The sequence below is a fragment of the Rhinoderma darwinii genome, chromosome 11, assembly GCF_050947455.1.
Source record: "Rhinoderma darwinii isolate aRhiDar2 chromosome 11, aRhiDar2.hap1, whole genome shotgun sequence".
Classification (NCBI taxonomy): Eukaryota; Metazoa; Chordata; class Amphibia; order Anura; family Rhinodermatidae; genus Rhinoderma; species Rhinoderma darwinii.
In genome coordinates, this window is record NC_134697.1 from 69,014,253 (window position 1) to 69,031,883 (window position 17,631).

Consider the following 17,631-nt stretch of genomic DNA (forward strand, 5'->3'; position numbering starts at 1 on the left):
GGGCTTAGCCTATACCCCCCTCTACCGACTATAATGTACAGTTAAGGCCCTTTTACACTGGGTGATTATCGGGTAGACAAGTGTTCATAGAACGCTCGTTCCCGATAATTGCCCTGCGTAAACAGGGCAGCGATCAGCAGCTGAACAAGCAAACGCTCGATCATTTGCTGATCGTATCGTTTTAAAAAAGTGAAATATTATCGTGTCGGCAGCACATCTCCTGTGTAAACAGTAAGACGCGCTGCCGACATGATAATAACGCATGGGAACGAGTGATCGGAGTAACAACCACTCGTCCCCATACATAGCTCCGTGTGGCAGGAGCAAATGGGCACCAATCAATGATGTCTTGTTGATCGGCGCTCGCTTTACCGGCTGAATATTGACAGGTGTAAATGGTCCTTTACATCACTTATCAGTAAGGGGTTAAGCAAGTCAGAGAATTTTATCACTATAGCCATACACAAGATAACTGTCGGCTTCTTTTTCCAAGTCCACCATAAACATGTACACTCGAGTGATAAAATGCTAGTCACAGGCTTTTCTCTAGCAAAAGTAATATCTAATTTGGCAACATATTGTTCTTATTAGAACGTTGCACTCAGCTGAGGGGGGAAATGCCACGTTGTCATGGGCTTTGACTATTGATGATGTCCAGGTATCACCATGTTCAGGCTGGTGAAGCCCCAGTACAAAAAGCTTGAGAAATCCGGTTTATTACTTATATTCCATTTGTCTCCTGAAAAGTTCTCCTTCTTTGCTGGGATTCCATTCATACAGTTGCATACATTGGGTGTGTACGTGGAAATTTTTCCAACGTATGCACCAAATGTAAACATTTAATACGGTGAGAATAGAGACTCACCTGTAAAAGGAAGTCCTATTTAAGAAACCAGTCTTAACAGCTCCGCAGCTGCAGTGTTCGTTTTGCTTAACTTAACTCTAGGTAATCTAGCGTGAAAGTCTTGTCTGGCTTTGTGAAGAAAGTCAAGACAGACATGAGGGTGAGGAGGATTAAATAAAGCAAAGCAATAGCACTGAAATCAGTCATTTGTGCCACCTTATTATGCAGCCCTCTGAGAGGAGACAATTCTCTACAGCTAAATACACACATTATGCAATAGCAATGTGAGCACAAATAGTAACTGTACTCTGTGTCAGTCATGACATAGACTGCCATTATCTATGGCACAGGCTGCCATTATCTATGGCACAGGCTGCCATTATCTATGGCACAGGTTGCCCATCATCTATGGCACATTTATTGTTGTAAAGGTGTTTAGAGACTTCAACCAAAGTCTGAAATCCAGACTTTCTAGTCATTCACAAGACAAGTTGGGTTGCCCTAAGGGGTATTGATATGATAGCAATATGCCGTACCATTCGATGATGTGCCATAGCATTCTGTCTGTCGAGGGTCCTACCTCTGGGACTTGTGCTTATCCAGAGAATGAAAGGACCAAAGTCCCTTCTGCTTTTTTCCTTCACAGCAGCGCTCCTTATTGGCGCCTATAACAAACATCAGCACAGTCTAAGCCTCTGCACACCAAACTCCATTCTGAAGCAACAGGACCAAAGTGGAGTTGCTGTGGAACAAAGGCTAGATTAAAAAAATGAAACCAAAACATTTAATAAGCTCTTTGGGGGCCCGTAATGACTGTCCAGTCAGGGGACATAAAAATAAACTTTCAGTTCTCCTCACATGTCTGTTTTAGTAAATACTTGCACTACCCATGGAATTAGTTCTGGAGAATCTTTTCTTATAACCCTGCATTGTTCTATTTCTTTGTTATTCATTATATGAATAAATTGTCAATTTTCCTTCACAATAGAGTTTGTTCCTTCAGTGTCTGAAGCTGTCAGAACTGATTGAATAGTCGTCAATTTATACATTTACAGGAAGAATAACAGAGGAATTGCACAATGCAGAGTTCTAAAGGAAGATACTACAAAAAAAGTATATATATATATATATATATATATATATATATATATTTATTGTTTATTTGTTAATGTATCTTTAGTTTGGCTATGTTCACATCTGTATTGGAGGAAATGTTCGGAGTCTCTGCCACAGTTTCTAGCAAATTTGACAGGAAAAATAGAGCTTCATGCTTCACTATTTTTCATGTCAAAATTATGAACATCCTGGCGCTACCAGACAGCTCCCGTTGTAAGTCAATAGGGTCCGTCAGGCACGATGATATACATCATGTGACGGATTCAGCACTTTATTGTGGCTTCTGTTTTAAATGGAAGCCACGACGCTGATGTGAACATAGCCTTACTGTATCATGTATTATGGTCATGGTGAATTATAGTGGAGTTTATACTAAAGATACGCTGGGTGTTTTGCAGATTACATTGCTCTGTTCAGTACAAAATGCCATGGATGTGATTTTCCTGTTGAAGCCGGTGACAAATTCATTGAGGCCCTTGGACACACTTGGCATGATACCTGCTTTATCTGTGCTGTGAGTACATCCATCAACATTTAGCAGACCATAGCTGAACCATTTCCTTTGTTTCAAAACTAATTCAACAGTCATATTCCTCTAAATATAAACTTTAAATCCAACTTGAAATGTTGGGTTAAAGTCCTTAAACGTTCCACCTTTGACTGTGTAAAATGTTTCTGTGCTGTTCCTTCGTTATTCCTCTTGGAAATGTATGAATAAAATGACCAGCATTGATTTGGCAGTTTTCAGAGTGTGTAAGGACACATATATTTCCAGGAGGAATAACAGAGAAACTTTAGTGCAGAGTCCTCTCAAAATCGAAAAAAACGCAGCATTGAAAACCCCATTTCAAATCTGCAATTTTTCTATAGAATAAAAAATTATATTTATTTGTGATGTGAGTGTTGTTGCTTTATACTGAAATGTACCCTAAAAACATAAATTTAGACTATTCATGTCATACAGCAAACATTCGTTTAAATGCACAGAGCTCTGAGGTTAGGCAGACTGAATGTTTATCCTGCAGTAGTCCTGAGGCACTTTCACAGTTAAATACATCAACATTTACTAGTCCCTTCATGACACACTTAGGGTATGTTCAGACGCTGCGTTATCAGGCGTATTTCGGGGAATAAACGCACCGACATACGCCCGAAAAAACGGTAGCTGAACGTCTACAAACATCTGCCCATTGAATTCAATGGGAAAAATGGCGTTCCGTTCAGACGGGGTGTTTTTTTACGTGGCTATTTGAAAAGACGTAAAAAAAAAGTGCACGTCACTACTTGAGCCATTTTTTGGAGCTGTTTTTTATTGTGTCAATAGATAAACAGCTCCAAAAATAGCTCAAAAAACGCCTGATAAACGTTTTCAGCTTCAAAAACGGCTGGAAATCAAAGGCTGTTTTCCCTTAAAAACAGTTCTGTATTTTATAGCCATTTTTACTTTAGCGTGTGAACATAGTCTAGGGTATGTTCACACGCCGAGTCGAAAACAGCTGAAAATTACGGAGCTATTTTCAGAGAAAACAGCCGCTGATTTACAGCCGTTTTTGAAGCTGAAACTGAAGCTTCTTTTACACTGGATAAACCCCCGAAAAATGGCAAAAAATGCGGGGGCTGAACGCCTATAAACATCTGCCCATTGATTTCAATGGAAAAAACGGCGTTCTGTTCCCACAGGGCGTAATTTTTACGCAGCCGTTTTTAAAAACGGCCGCGGAAAAAAACGCCTCGTAAAAAGAAGTGCACTTCTTGAGCCGCTTTTGGAGCCGTTTTTCATTGACTCAATAGAAAAACAGCTCCAAAAACGTAAAAAACGCAAGTTGCTTAAAAAAAACGGCTGAAAATCAGGAGCTGTTTTGCCTTGAAAACAGCGCCATATTTTCAGTCGTTTTTGAAGCGTGTGAACATACCCTTAATTTGAAGCTTCTTTTGAGGTGTTTTTCATAGTGTTCAATGGAAAATCAGCTCCAAAAAATGGCTCAAGAAGTGACATGCTCCTTCTTTTTACGTAGCGTCTTTTTACGCGCCGTTATTTAAAACAGCGGCATAAAAAGACGCCCCGAATTAACTAAATGCTGTTTTTCCAATTGATTTCAATGGGCAGATGTTTGTAGGCGTTCAGCTACCGTTTTTTCCGGCGTGTTTCGGGCCAATTACTCCCCCGAAATATGCCTGAAAACACAGCATGTGAACATACCCTAACTCCTCTTTTTATAGAGCACAAGCGTTTTATGAAGATTAGCAATCTCTATATACAAGCAACTCTACAAAGCCCCCAACATAAATCCCATCTATAGTGGTGTGAGCAGAAAATTAATTTAGAACAAACAGGTCGTCCAGAACTCTAGATAAAATATAATACATATTTCTGAGACAAGCCCAAGTACATCACCAGCAGCAGGATGTCCATTTACTTAGAGTTTTTCTCGAGGGCGCTTCGGTGGACATTTCTCTGGTATTGCGTGGACCACCATTCATTTGAATGACCGCCATGGTATACTACATTGGCTAGCGGCAGTATCTCCGGCACTATCAGCTTTTTGCCGGAGTTAATCCATGGCAGGATGCAGTGTCTGTATATAGCAACATTGCATCCCAGCAGTGCCCATAATCTTAACATTAGATATCTGTATAAAGTGTATTTGGAGGTTAGCCACAGGGTGTCACGCGGCTGGGACCCTCAATGATCATCTGTAATCTTCAGGGAATCCTGGCAGCAAGTGTTTCATTTCCCTGCAGTGCCACCAGGGGAGGAATTAAGCATTACATGATATCCATTGAAATCCATAAGCTGTCCGTGTTGGGTCCTTCGGAGAGAGAGATACTCTTTGTACCTACTCTCCTCTATTTACTTAGAATGCCCAAATAAAACCAGACAATCCTTTTTTACATTTTGTATTAAAAACTATTATACCTTATTGCAACTAATATTGGTTACTTCCTAACACAGTGAGTATAGAGCGATAGATCAAACTTATCATGAGTATCAATCGATTGTCATAGTCCTTAAAAAATTCTAATTCTTATTTTTGGATTCTAGGTTTGCCATGTGAATTTGGAAGGCCAACCATTCTACTCCAAGAAGGATAAGCCTCTGTGCAAGAAACATGCCCATGCTATCAATGTCTAAGGAGTGTAACCTAATGTAAAGCTGGGGGCAGACGGCTCCCAAAAAGATTATAACACCACATTTTGTTACGTTGAAAAAATGACTGCATCATACAATGCAGCTAAAATCTGTTTAACCTGAAAAAAAAAAAATTTACAAATGAGGTTTTAGAAATATATGCGAATTTTAGAAGAGGATTAACTGTCATTATGTAACCGCCTGAATGTGATGTTTTTGTTAGGCAAGAGCATTACGTCAAACTCGCACCAAGGCCGTGAAATGATGAGGATAAAATAAATCTTGTACCGGTATCAGCATTGTGGGAGTGATATTTGGCTTCTCTTCCCACTTTAGTATTGCTCCCTGCGGTTTATTCATTATCCTCAGACACATTGAAGAAAACAAGAACTTCTCCAAGACTCATAAAAAGTACTGTGCTTCCCTGGAAAGCTCATCACAAAGATTGGTTTCTAATAGCAAAAATATATTAGTGAAACCATTTAGCTACAAATCTTTGATACACTAACACTGACATCTTCTGTAGGTTACCCTCCCGAGGTGTGGGGCCCAAAAGTGACAGTGATTACATAAAATGTGCTAAATTAAGGCCCTTGTATACATCCTCTGCCCAAGATATACACTTTGAGGCTGCAGAAAATAGTCCTGACGCCAATGGGGTTTATTAAACACACGGCATTCGACCTAGGAGCAGCCCTGCACAAGTATGCGGAGAGATTATTGTCCTGAATGATACTGATGGGAGATGGAACACAGAGCTGCAGTCCTAGCAGAGAAATACGCAGAGTGCCAAGCAACCAGATGGATGGTATTTTTAGGGCTGCCTTGGATAGCGTTTTAAAATAAATGAAGTGCATCCCGGCCAAAAAAGGAAGTGCTGCTCCACTGTTTATATCATAGACCCCAGCACCTTTCTATGCAGAGGGAATTAGCCGATATACAGACTGTTTGCCAAAATAAAATAGTCCAAAAAGGGACACAAAAGAAAAAGCGTGTGATGATTTTAAGAATACAGCCTGTAGATGAATCACACATATGTACATTGAGACATGCAATTATACCACACAGTATACAAAGCCTACACACAATGTTATACCTAATAGAATGTGATCCGTTAACCATTCCTCGGTTGTCATTGGTAGCCTATGACTTAATTGACTAAAATTATGTAACTGTAAAAGGTGGTGATATAGAGGCAGAGGTTTCAAAAAGAGAAAAGGGTACATTCGGGCAAGATTTTTTAGATTGTTGGTTAATTTGCTTGCGTAATATAGATTCCTCCTGACCAATGAAAGGTCCTAATTCACTGCCCTTCTCTCATGCACCAATAAAGGGCATTGTGGTTGCTAGGCCACATCCAACAAACATTCTGAACCAGAATAACAATCTTATTAAAAACCGATTCTAACAATTCAACATTAATCATACAAGCGCAAAGTCCTTTACTTGGCTTAAATAAAACCACCGTTTAATAGAATGTATCTGGTTAACAAATAGCAAAAAAAGAAAAACATGGCTAGAAGTTTTAATATGCCGTTTCCAAAAACAATATCCCTGGGCACTTATCTACGAAATACATGGTGATGGTAGAGCAAAGTGATGGTGCATGTAGGGATGCAAATATTGGAGGTGTACATACGTAGAGGACAGATGGAAGAAAGATTGTAAAGTTGAAATGGTATAGGTCATGTGTGATGGGATGAGTAGCTCAAAGCACCATGTTTTGGAGAATGAACTTGCATTGCAAAAACATCACATCTGAGAAAAATCATGAATATAATTTCAAGCATCTAATTAATAACATTATGGATATAGGTATATGAGAAAGGTATGGATCTTTATAATTTTATGTCTTTACTAAGAATGTACATACTACTTAGGTATCCCCCCGGATGGTGTCAGAGTAGTGGTGAGTAAAAATTTAACTTGGGCCCATCCTATTCTTTATGGACAGTGTAATTCTGTTTAGGAGGCCTGCAGTACTAATCCAGGCACACTCTACAATCCTAAAAAGTAAAGGGAAGGGCCGAAGCCCCGAACCTTTTTGTTCCCGGATGGATTTTGTTTACATTTTTTCTCTGGGGCACCTCTGCTCTAAATACGCCTATTTTTCATTAGATGGTGATTGCATAAACATTTTTTGACAATTTTAGAATGAACACTAGAAGTAAGATTATTTTTAGGCCTAGATTTTTAAATATATAGAATGGTTTTCAAAAAGAATGTCAGGTAGTTCTTAGAAACTCCACTATATATAGATAGCCCAAATAGTTTTTAATTTCTTTAACCATTTATATTGTATTCTGTATTCAGGTTATAGGGAGGAAAACACAGTTGGATTTTTTTACTACCTGCAAATATGGAAAACCTGTATTTTATGAGAATGAATTTCACAATTATTAGCTTTCTTTACTTTTAATTTACTAATTGGCTTGTGTGTTTTTTGGGGTTTAATGGGTGTGTACTGCAATGAATAGTAACAACAAGGTAAGCTATATGAGTGATATGTAGTAGCACAATCATGCTGCAGAGATCATCAGACCTGAACATGCTCAATTTTGGAAATGCACGCGACTCCACTCATCTGTCCAAGAACGTAATTAAGTTCCAAAAATAGAAAATTGATTTGGGGCAATTTGCTGAGCCTGATCTTGCTGCTAGAAATCACCCAAGTAGCTTAGACCAAAGGATTTATCAAGTAGGTAGGCAATGGAAGTGACTGCCTTGGTTTACCGAGACAGTTCATTGTTTTTCTAGTATTGTTTGTTGTAGTTTATTGTGATACTAATACAACAGTTTTTTTTTTAACTGTTTAAAATGATCTGTCGATGAAGATGACTGTTACATAAATATATATAAGAACATTAGATGCACACAGTGCTTTCAAGAGTTGTGGACAGATGTAGTCAGATCCTAAAAATTGAAGATTGTCGAAAATATTTTTGTGATTTATTTATGTGTGTGTGGGAATGATTTAATATATTTAGAGTTGGGGATAACATGTGAGAATTACATTTTCACCATAGTTTCAATGTTTAGGAGTTAAAGGCGATGGTTTTGTTACATGAGTTGTGCAACTCCTTACAGGAACACTTGTGAGTAAAATCAGCAGGAAAATTACATTTCCTTGTGGTAACAAATCCAGTCACTAGACCTGAGCACTGATAAACTAGAGTCCAATTGGTGCGCACAATTAGGTGACAAAATTGGATCTCTCTAGTTGCTTTCCATTTAAGCCAAGTGACTTGATAAATAGGGTCCAGGTGGTGTGGTGGGCCAATGACCATGTACAAGGCAGATAGATCATTTCCAAGAATTTCTAGTCGTCCCCACTATAGCAGGATTGTTAGCAACTATCAAAATATTCCACACCAGTCACTACATATGTGGACTATTTTAAGGAACTTCTCCTGCAATGACCATATACTAGTCAGTACTTTAATATTACTCATAGCTAATGCACTGTGTCAAAAACGGCTAACAAATGCAATGTCCTAGATTAAAGGAGCTTTCTTGGAAAAAACATTGATGACCTATATTAGGTGTGGATTCAACCCCTGAGACCATTACCGATTAGCAGAATGAAGGGCCAATGGAGCTTCCAAGCACAGCAGGTTGTCCATACATGCTGATGTGCCTGGTACTGCCGCTCAGGCCCATTCACACTGTTGGAACCCCAGTTATTACGCATTGTTTAAGTATTCAATGTTTTCTCAAAAAAATCCCTGTAACAATGGTTAGTTCCTCATTTGTGCAGTATCGTTATTGGTGCCACATGTGCCACGTAGCATCACTATAAGCATATGTAAATATTGACAATATAATGTTCACAGATGATGCATTTTCTTCTGAAAAAGTGCCTGTGTAAATCAGCTTCAAGTGTTTTTTTGATCCCTCATTGTGCTTCAACTGAGATACAATCAACCGGTATCTTGATCTTCAGCCACAAAATATCCATACCTGCATGATAGGATATAGTGATGCATTAGTAACGCTTCAACTTCACTATGTTTCCTATGCTTATATGGTATACCTGTGCCTGGATATACTCAAGGCAAACCGGGTAGTTTTTTTTCAGTCTTGTGGGCAGAAACAGCTTAGGAGTCCATTAAACCCCTTAACGACCAATGGCAAATATATCCGTCATTAGCGGGTGCAATTTCCCACGCTATGAGGGATATGATCTCGTAGTTGCTGCCACTGCACCCACTAGGTCAGTGGCAGGAGCACTGCTGTTATACACAGCGGTGCTCCTGCCATAACTGCCGAGAATGGAGATTATTCTAATCCGGGCAGTTTAACCTCTTAGAGGCCACCGTCAATAGAAGCCGTGGCATCTCAGGTGTTTGACAGAGGGAATGGACTCCTTCCGTCAGCCCATCGGTGCCCCGAGATGCAATTGCAGGGTGCCGATGGGTTACCACAGTAGCTGGGGGCCAGACAAAGCCCCCCTGATCTGCCACTGGTATCTGCATATGGGGTCATGCCAGAGGCATGGCCTAATAGTTTGCCTGTCAGTGGTACAATAAATACTAAATAGTAAGTATTCCAAAAAAATTATGTAAGTGATGAAATGATTGCTGCTTCAAGTCCCCTAGTGGAACAAAATAAAATTAAAAAAAATTGATTTGAATAAAGTTTAATACAAATTACTTATTTCCCCATAAACAATTAAGCAATTTTTTCATCAAAAAGTTTTAACTTTTTTTTTTTTAAATGGAGCCTCTTAAAAATAAAAAACATAGTAGGTACCGCTGCAATCGTAAAACAACCCATAGAACAAAGATAACTTATATACCGCACGGCACATGACGCAAAATAAACATGCAAAAAACATGGCAGAATTGCTAGTTTTTTTGCAGCGCCCCAAAAGAATAATAAAAGCGAATAAATAAATATGTGTATCGAAATGGTACCAATAAAAACTTCAACTCATCCCGCAAAAAAAAATACAGATATATTGAAGGAAAAGTGTAAAAGTTATCGCTCCCCGAATGCGGTGACACAAAAATTAATTTTTACCATAAATCATGTTTTATTGTGCAAAAGTACTAAAACGTTAAAAAAAAATACATATTTGGTATCGCGCGCATTCATAAAGACCTGTAGAATAAAGTTAACATATTATTCTCACCGCCTATCAATGAAATAAAAACAACTTGTTTTTTTGCATTCCCTTCCAAAAATGTAAGTTAAATCAATAAATTATATGTATCTCAAAATGGTGCCCATGAAAAATACAACTTGTCCCACAAAAAAAAACAAAGACCTCAATAAGGCTAACTCGAAAAAAAAAAAAAGGGTATGACTTTAAGGCTAGATGGGATGGGATGTGCTTGCGTGCGGCTTCCGTTTTCACGGATCCCCATAGACTTGAGTCTATGGAGGGATCCGTGAAAACGGAACAAATAGGACATATTTTATTTTTCAAAGGAACCTTCACATGGTCCGTTGAAACAACGGCCGTGTGAATGGCCTCATTGAATTACGGACCTAAGAATGTCTGGTTGAAAAAAATGGTTTGGTCAATGGTTTAAGGCCCAAACTGGCCTGGTTGTTATGGGGTTAATGGAATAACATCATAAAAACCCAGACTCAAATTCTCAGGAAACTGATAGAATCCATGGTTGTGCATTAATGTATAAAGATCACAGTTTATAGAAATAAATACTTTAGGGACTCAAATACAACACGGCTTCATTCTAGAGAATTGATCATGAAGAACAAATAACTGCACGGTAGCAATCGCAGATCACTCACAACGTGTTCCTCATATTATTCAGCCCTCACGTATATATAGAGTATAGATGCTTATTAAATAGATAGTCATGTTCTTCAAAAAATTTTACATTTATCTTTGTTTTTGGGATGAAAGTTGAATGAAACATTTACACTTGCTGCCTCAATGTTGAGCAAGAGAAATATATACTAGATCAATTTTGTTATAGAAAACAACTAGGTTTGGAGGTTTGGGCTCCACTGTGAAACGGAGTCACCCATGAATCGTAGTAAAATTGTGGTAAAGCGTCAGTCTGCAGGCCGCTTCCGCTTTTCCCTTTGGGAAAGCTGCAAGTGACCTTGAAAGAAGCGCAAAACATCTGACATGGTCTGACTTTTTGTGATGCTTCCTTGCAACTTTATTTTCCATAGGGAAACATTGAAATCACCCCTGAGTCTTGATATTGCTGCGAATTTAGTGACTCCGACTCCGTGTCGCTGTGAAACTCTAGCCTTAAACAGCAGATTTAATGGAGTATGTTCAGGAAAATATTTTCTTGACAGCCAATACTGTCTCTAAGTACTTTTCTTAGGTATTATTAACGAATTTGATTTAGGCTCAGAAATAATATTAATGGAAAGACAAATTTGCATGCACTAAAATATGGGTATATTCACATGCGGCATATTTTTGGTAAAAATGTCTGCGAGTAAAAATCCGTTCCATAAGAACACACTAGGCTTTCATTGCAGATAAATCCGCAGCGTAATACAGTAGCAGCAGAGTGGGTGAGATGTCAACAAATCTCGTCCCCACACAGCGGAAAAAAGGAGCCGGAAAAGCCGCTCATAAATTGACCTGCGGTGTGGTTTTTTCAGCCGCAGCATGCCAATTTATGCTGCAGAATCGCTGATCTTGTGTTGCGGGTTTTTAATTTATTGGGGTGCTTAAACCCGCAACAAAGTGGTGTGTGTTCCGACATTTGCAGCGGAATAGCAGCGATTCCGCCGTAAAAAACGCAAGTAAAAAACAAAAAAATTATACTTGCCCAGAACTCCCTGGTTCTTCTCCAGTCCGGCCCCCTGGGATGACATTTCATCCCATGTGACCGCTGCAGCCAATCACAGGCTACAGCGGTCACACGGCCTGCAACGTCATCTTAGGAGGCCGGACTATGCACCGAAGAGAGGAAGGGGGTAAGTAAAACTTTTTTTTTTCAGCGCTGCTGTCCACGATGTGGTGCAGTTTTTCAGACGGCTTTCCCTGCGGTGTTTAGGGCATATATGCTGTGCAGCTTGATGCAGCATATCCGCCCTGAACACGCTGTGTGTGTGCCTACCCTAAGGCCTTATTCATATGAACATAGAATGCGTCAATGTGACGGCCGTTAAAACTACGGGCATCACACGAACGCATGTATTTCAATGAGGCCATTCACACTGCCGTTGTTTCAACGGACCGTGTGAAGGGTCCGTTGAAAAATAGTACATGTCCTATTTTCTTCCGTCTCTTCTGTGAAAACAGGACCCGCACGGGGGCAACGTCTGAGTTTCCCCACTTTCGTCTGAATAAGCCCTAATGGGGATGTTTCTGCATCATGTGCATGGATTTCTGCAAGCCCCATTCACATGGAAGGGACAGGGGCAGAAATTCCTGCTACAAAACTGCTGCGTGTGAATATACTCTTATGTAACATAAAAAAAATTACATTTATCTTGATATAAGATAATGTAGCCAAATAAGAACCAACTAAACTACTGAGCTCAAGCAATGATGGTGCAATGTCACATTTCATTAAGGAATACCTCAGGCAAAACTGATACATGGGTTATGCTTAGCACAGTGTCTGAAGGGGCGATGCATGACATAAGAATCCCCTCTTTAGCCTCGTCTCATACACCGCCACCTTAGACACTGGAGTAGGTATAAAACAGTATCAGTTTTGTCATGTGTATTCCTTTAACTGTATATGTATTTTTTGACTAAACTATGTAATTATTCTGTATTAAAAATATTTTTGCATTTGGGTAGGGTGGGGCAAATGGTTTGGCTATTAGTAGCCCCCTCTAAATAGGCTTTAGTAAAACGGCCAACTTTAGGGCACTGAACAACTACATTATGGATAGTTCATTTTTTTCATGTCATTTGTCGTTTATCAGATCAAGGAACAGGATCTGGCTAGCTTTACTTTGCATACAATAATATAAAGTAGTGAATTACTTGTTTAACTAATCCAAACCATGAATGATCTGGGGTTGTCGGATTTTAGGCTATGTTCACATCGGCGCTAGGGCTCCGTTCCGACGTTCTGTCTGAGCTTTCCGTCGGAACAGAGCCCCGACAGACACAAACAGAAACCGTAGGTTTTCGTTTCCATCACTAGTCAACTACGCTATTCATTCCGTCAAAACAAGGGAACCCTTGCACAACAGAGACCATTGGCTCCGGATCCGCCACTATTGAAATCAATTACAATCAATTGAAACGGAAACCTGTGGTTTTCGTTTGTGTCTGTCAGGGCTCCGTTCCAGCGAAAAGCTCAGTCGGAACGGAGCCCTAACACAGATGTGAACGAAGCCTAAACTCTTGATATAAGAATGAATCTGGTTTGTTAACAGATACATAGCAAAATTGAAAAAATGTAGATGATCAGTCACTCTGGCTGATAGGCCAGATTGTAGCAATTGCCATGGTGGTGGAAAGAAGACCATCTAAAATATACTAATAGGGTGATTTTACACACTGCGTTTTTGGGGCAAAAAAACACTGCTGTGTTTGTGGTAGTTTTCCATGCAGTTATATTGAGTCAAAGCCGGAAGTGGATTCGTAAGGAATGGGAAATATTAAGGAAGGACATAAACTTCTCCTGCCTGCTGGATCCAACTATGGCTTTGGCTAAAAAAAACGGAATCAAAAACTGCAGCAGAGTTTTTTCGGTCTTCATTTCCCAATATGTCTCATGGCGATCTTCTATATATCATTACACTTGCCTGAATAAGTTAGATTCTAAGTTCTATAACCATTACAACGGAGCCCAAAATAGCTAAAAAATCCCATTCCCATGTTCATCTACATTTGATTTCATAGGATAGGTCAATGGAAATCATGTATTATGTTGTTTGCCATACGCTGCCTTCACTCCAAGTGCTCTTGTGTTTTTTAATTTTCTATGTGAACTGCAGTTTACAGTATTGCAAAAATAACGTGTGAATGTATAATGCATGTATTTGCTTCTGTATAAAACACAATTTTAGCAAATATGTCTGTGTAGACATACACTGAATAAATAAAAGCTTTTTTGCTGTTGCATTCTGTCTACACGACTCAATTTTATTTAAAAATTTTTTATTAAAAAATAAGTATTTCTCTTTTAGAGAATTTTTTTTGCTAAACTAAAGACAATTGTATAAGTTCTTTGCGTAAATGTAAATCAGATTTTACTACATGTGCTCAATCTTACTAATATACTGTATAAAAAGAATTTGTTACATTTTGTTTTACTTTTGAGGAATTCTCAGTCTTAACCCTTTCCCTCTTTTGACCTTCCTGACAGAGCCTTATTTTTCAAATCTGACATGTCACTTTATGTGGTAATAACTTTGGAATGCTTTTACCCATCGAACCGAGTCTGAGATTGTTTCCTCATGACACATTGTAAATTGGTCAATACATTCTGTATTTAAATGTGAAAAACACCCAAATTTAGTGAAAAATTGCAAAAACTTGCAATTTTCTGCATTTAAATGTACCTTCTTGTAACACAGATAGTAATACCACACAAAATAGTTGCTAATTAACATTTCCCACATGTCTACTTTAGATTGGCATCGTGTTTTGAACATACTTTTATTTTTCTAGGACGTTACAAGGCTTAGAACTTTAGCACAAATTTCTCACATTTTCAAGAAAATTTCAAAAGGCTATTTTTACAGGGACCAGTTCAATTTTAAAGTGGCTTTGAGGGGCCTATACAATACAAACCCCCATATGTCAACCCATTTTAAACACTGCATCCCTCAAAGTATTCAAAACCGCATTTAGAAAGTTTCTTAACCCTTTAGGCGTTTCACAAGAATTAGAGCAAAGTAGAGGTGAAATTTCCAAATATATTTCAGGCACCTTGTCAGGTTTCAAGAGGTCTTGTGGTGCCAAAACAAAGGAAGCACCCCAAAAATACCCAATTTTGGAAACTACACCCCACAAGGAATTCATCTAGGGATGTAGTGGGTATTTTGATCCCACAGGTGTTTCATAAATGTTATTAGAATTTGGATATGAAAATTAAAAATTAACATTTTTCCAATAAGATGTAGTTTTAGCAAAAAAAAACAACCAATGTCCACTAGAAATAAAGAAGAAAAAGCCCCCTAACATTTTTAAAGCAACTTCTCTGAAGTATGGAAATACCCCATATGTGGGCATAAACTGCTGTTTAGGCACACGGCAGGGCTCAGAAGAGAAGGCTCACCATTTGGCTTTTGGAGTACAGATTTTTCGGGATTCGTTTATTGGCATCATGTTGCTTTGTAATATATATTCGTGGTATTGTATATCGTCTACCACCTAGACAATGTTGGCTTAGCAAGTATTCTCCGTAAATTATAACAAATAAACAAGATTGATCCGGAGTATATTTATAAAAAATAACTTTTACTTAAATTTCTTTAAAAGATAAGCATTTTTGCGACATGTGCGCATAGATTCAATTCATTCGTCACAGTTGTATGCAATTTTTCATGTATTTTTTCAGTATGCATATACAACAATATTGAAGACAGCGAAAATAGTCCACCTTTTAGGGTTTCCTAATCCATATAGTTTCAATAATTTGTTAATTTCAGAGGTTCTCTCATGAGCACTTAGATGCTCTGTTTGTCATATAGGATATACAGGAGACATAAGATTTTTTCGGGCAGTTGCCCTCCTACCCCTTTATTTGTGGGATGATGGTGTTCCTTTCAGGAGTTGTCTGTAAAATCCTGGATTTAGTTGGACCTCTGAAGTAAGGTAATTTTTCTCCCAATTTCTCTCCCAACGCGTTTCCTCTGACCCATTGATTCATCAGGGGAGATAGGTCATGAATGCTGCTTCGTCCTATTCCTTGGGAAGCTGCATGAAAATTAGATGTGGCTGTCTTGTAAAGAATGTAGTTTGCTGTCAGCAAAACACGCTTGCAGTGGCAAGAGAATGGCCTCTCGGTTTGGAGGCAGAGTATCGGCGTCTGGTCCTGACGCCTGCTGCCATGTTGCTTTTGGAAAGCCCCTAAGGTTCCAGTACAGTGTAGTGAGCATTTTTACTCCACATGTGTTTCATAGATTTTATTAGAATTGGGCAGTGAAAATAAAAAAAAATCCTTTTTATTCAATAAGACGCAGCTTTAGCTCAAAATTTTTCATTTTCTCAACAAATAAAGGAAAAAAAGAACTTCAACATTTGTAAAGAAACTTCTCTAGAGTACAGATATACCCAATATAGGGTCATAAACTGCTTTTTGGACACACGGCAAGGATCAGAAGAAAAGGAGCAACATTTTGCTTTTGGAGTACAGATTTTGGTGGATTGGTTTCTTGACACCATGTAGCTCTTGCAAAGCCCCTAAGGTGCCAAAACAGTGGAATCTACCCAAAAGTAGCTCCATTTTGGATATTACACCCCTTGAGGAATTAATATAGGGGTGTAGTGAGCATTTTGACCCCACATGTGTATGATAGATTTTATTTGAATTGGGCAGTGAAAATAAAAATTTAATTTTTTTCTCCTGAGTACGGAAATACCCCATATGTGGCCATAAACGGCTGTTTGCGCACCGAGTAGATCTCAGAAGGGAGGGAGCGCCATTCTGAGTGCAGATTTTGCTGGATTGGTTTCTGGTCACTATGTCGCATTTGCAAAGCCCCTGTGGAACCAAAACAGAAGTGACCCCATTTTGGAAACTACACTGCTTAAGGCATTCTCGTAGGGGTGTAGTGAGCATGTTAACCCCCCAGGTGTTTTGCATAAATTAGTGTGCCTTCGATGTTGCAGAGTGAAAATTAGAATTTTTACACAGATATGTCAATATGTGGTGCCCAGCTTGTGCCACCATAACAAGACAGCTCCCTAATTATTATGCTGCGTTTCCCTGTCTTGCGAGATCACGCTGTGCTGTGATTAAGTCCCACACAAACTTTACCGAAGTGTCATGAGTGTGAATAGACATCGCATCCTGGCTGGAGGTGATGTCTATTGACTCTCAAGACACTTCAGTAAAGTTAATGTGGGTGTATGTGACAGCACAGCGGGATCTCGCGAGATCACGCTATGCTGAGCACAAATGGACATGAATAGAGTGAAGTATATGATGCTGATTGGTCAGCATCATACACTTCTCTTTACAACGCCCATTTGGTAAAAAGGTAAAAAACACCCTGTTGTCTATTAAGAAACTAATTAGCATAAATCTAAAATTGCTCATAACTTGCTCAAAAATGATAGTTTTTCAAAATAAAATACATGTTACCTACATTACAGCGCCGATCACATTATGCAGGAGATAGGGCACTTATAATGTCGTAACAGAGCCCCTTTAACTAATTTAATTTTTTCATAGAAGTAGTGGTATGAGGACTGTTTTTTTTTGCGGGACAAGCTGTAGTTATATTGGTACCATTTTGGGGTATATGCGACTTTTTGATCACGTTCTATGTTACTTTTTGGGAGGCAAGGTGATAAAAAAAACAGCAATTCTGGCATTGTTTTTTTAGGTTTCTTTTAAACTGTGTTCACCGTGCATTACATATCACATGTTAACTTTACTCTGCGGGTCAGTACGATTCCGGCGAA

The 17,631-nt window shown here is 38.9% G+C and overlaps 1 protein-coding gene across 1 annotated transcript in view; it reads left to right on the top strand.

The window, feature by feature from the left end:
- LDB3 (LIM domain binding 3) overlaps positions 1-9,675 on the top strand; it is a 157,199-nt gene extending 147,524 nt beyond the window's left edge. Inside the window, exons 14-15 of the mRNA XM_075841714.1 lie at positions 2,359-2,474; positions 5,004-9,675. Of these exons, the coding sequence (XP_075697829.1) occupies positions 2,359-2,474; positions 5,004-5,093 (206 nt within the window). The 3' untranslated portion in view covers positions 5,094-9,675. The remainder of the gene's footprint in view (positions 1-2,358; positions 2,475-5,003) is intronic.
- The last annotated feature ends 7,956 nt before the right edge of the window (positions 9,676-17,631 follow it).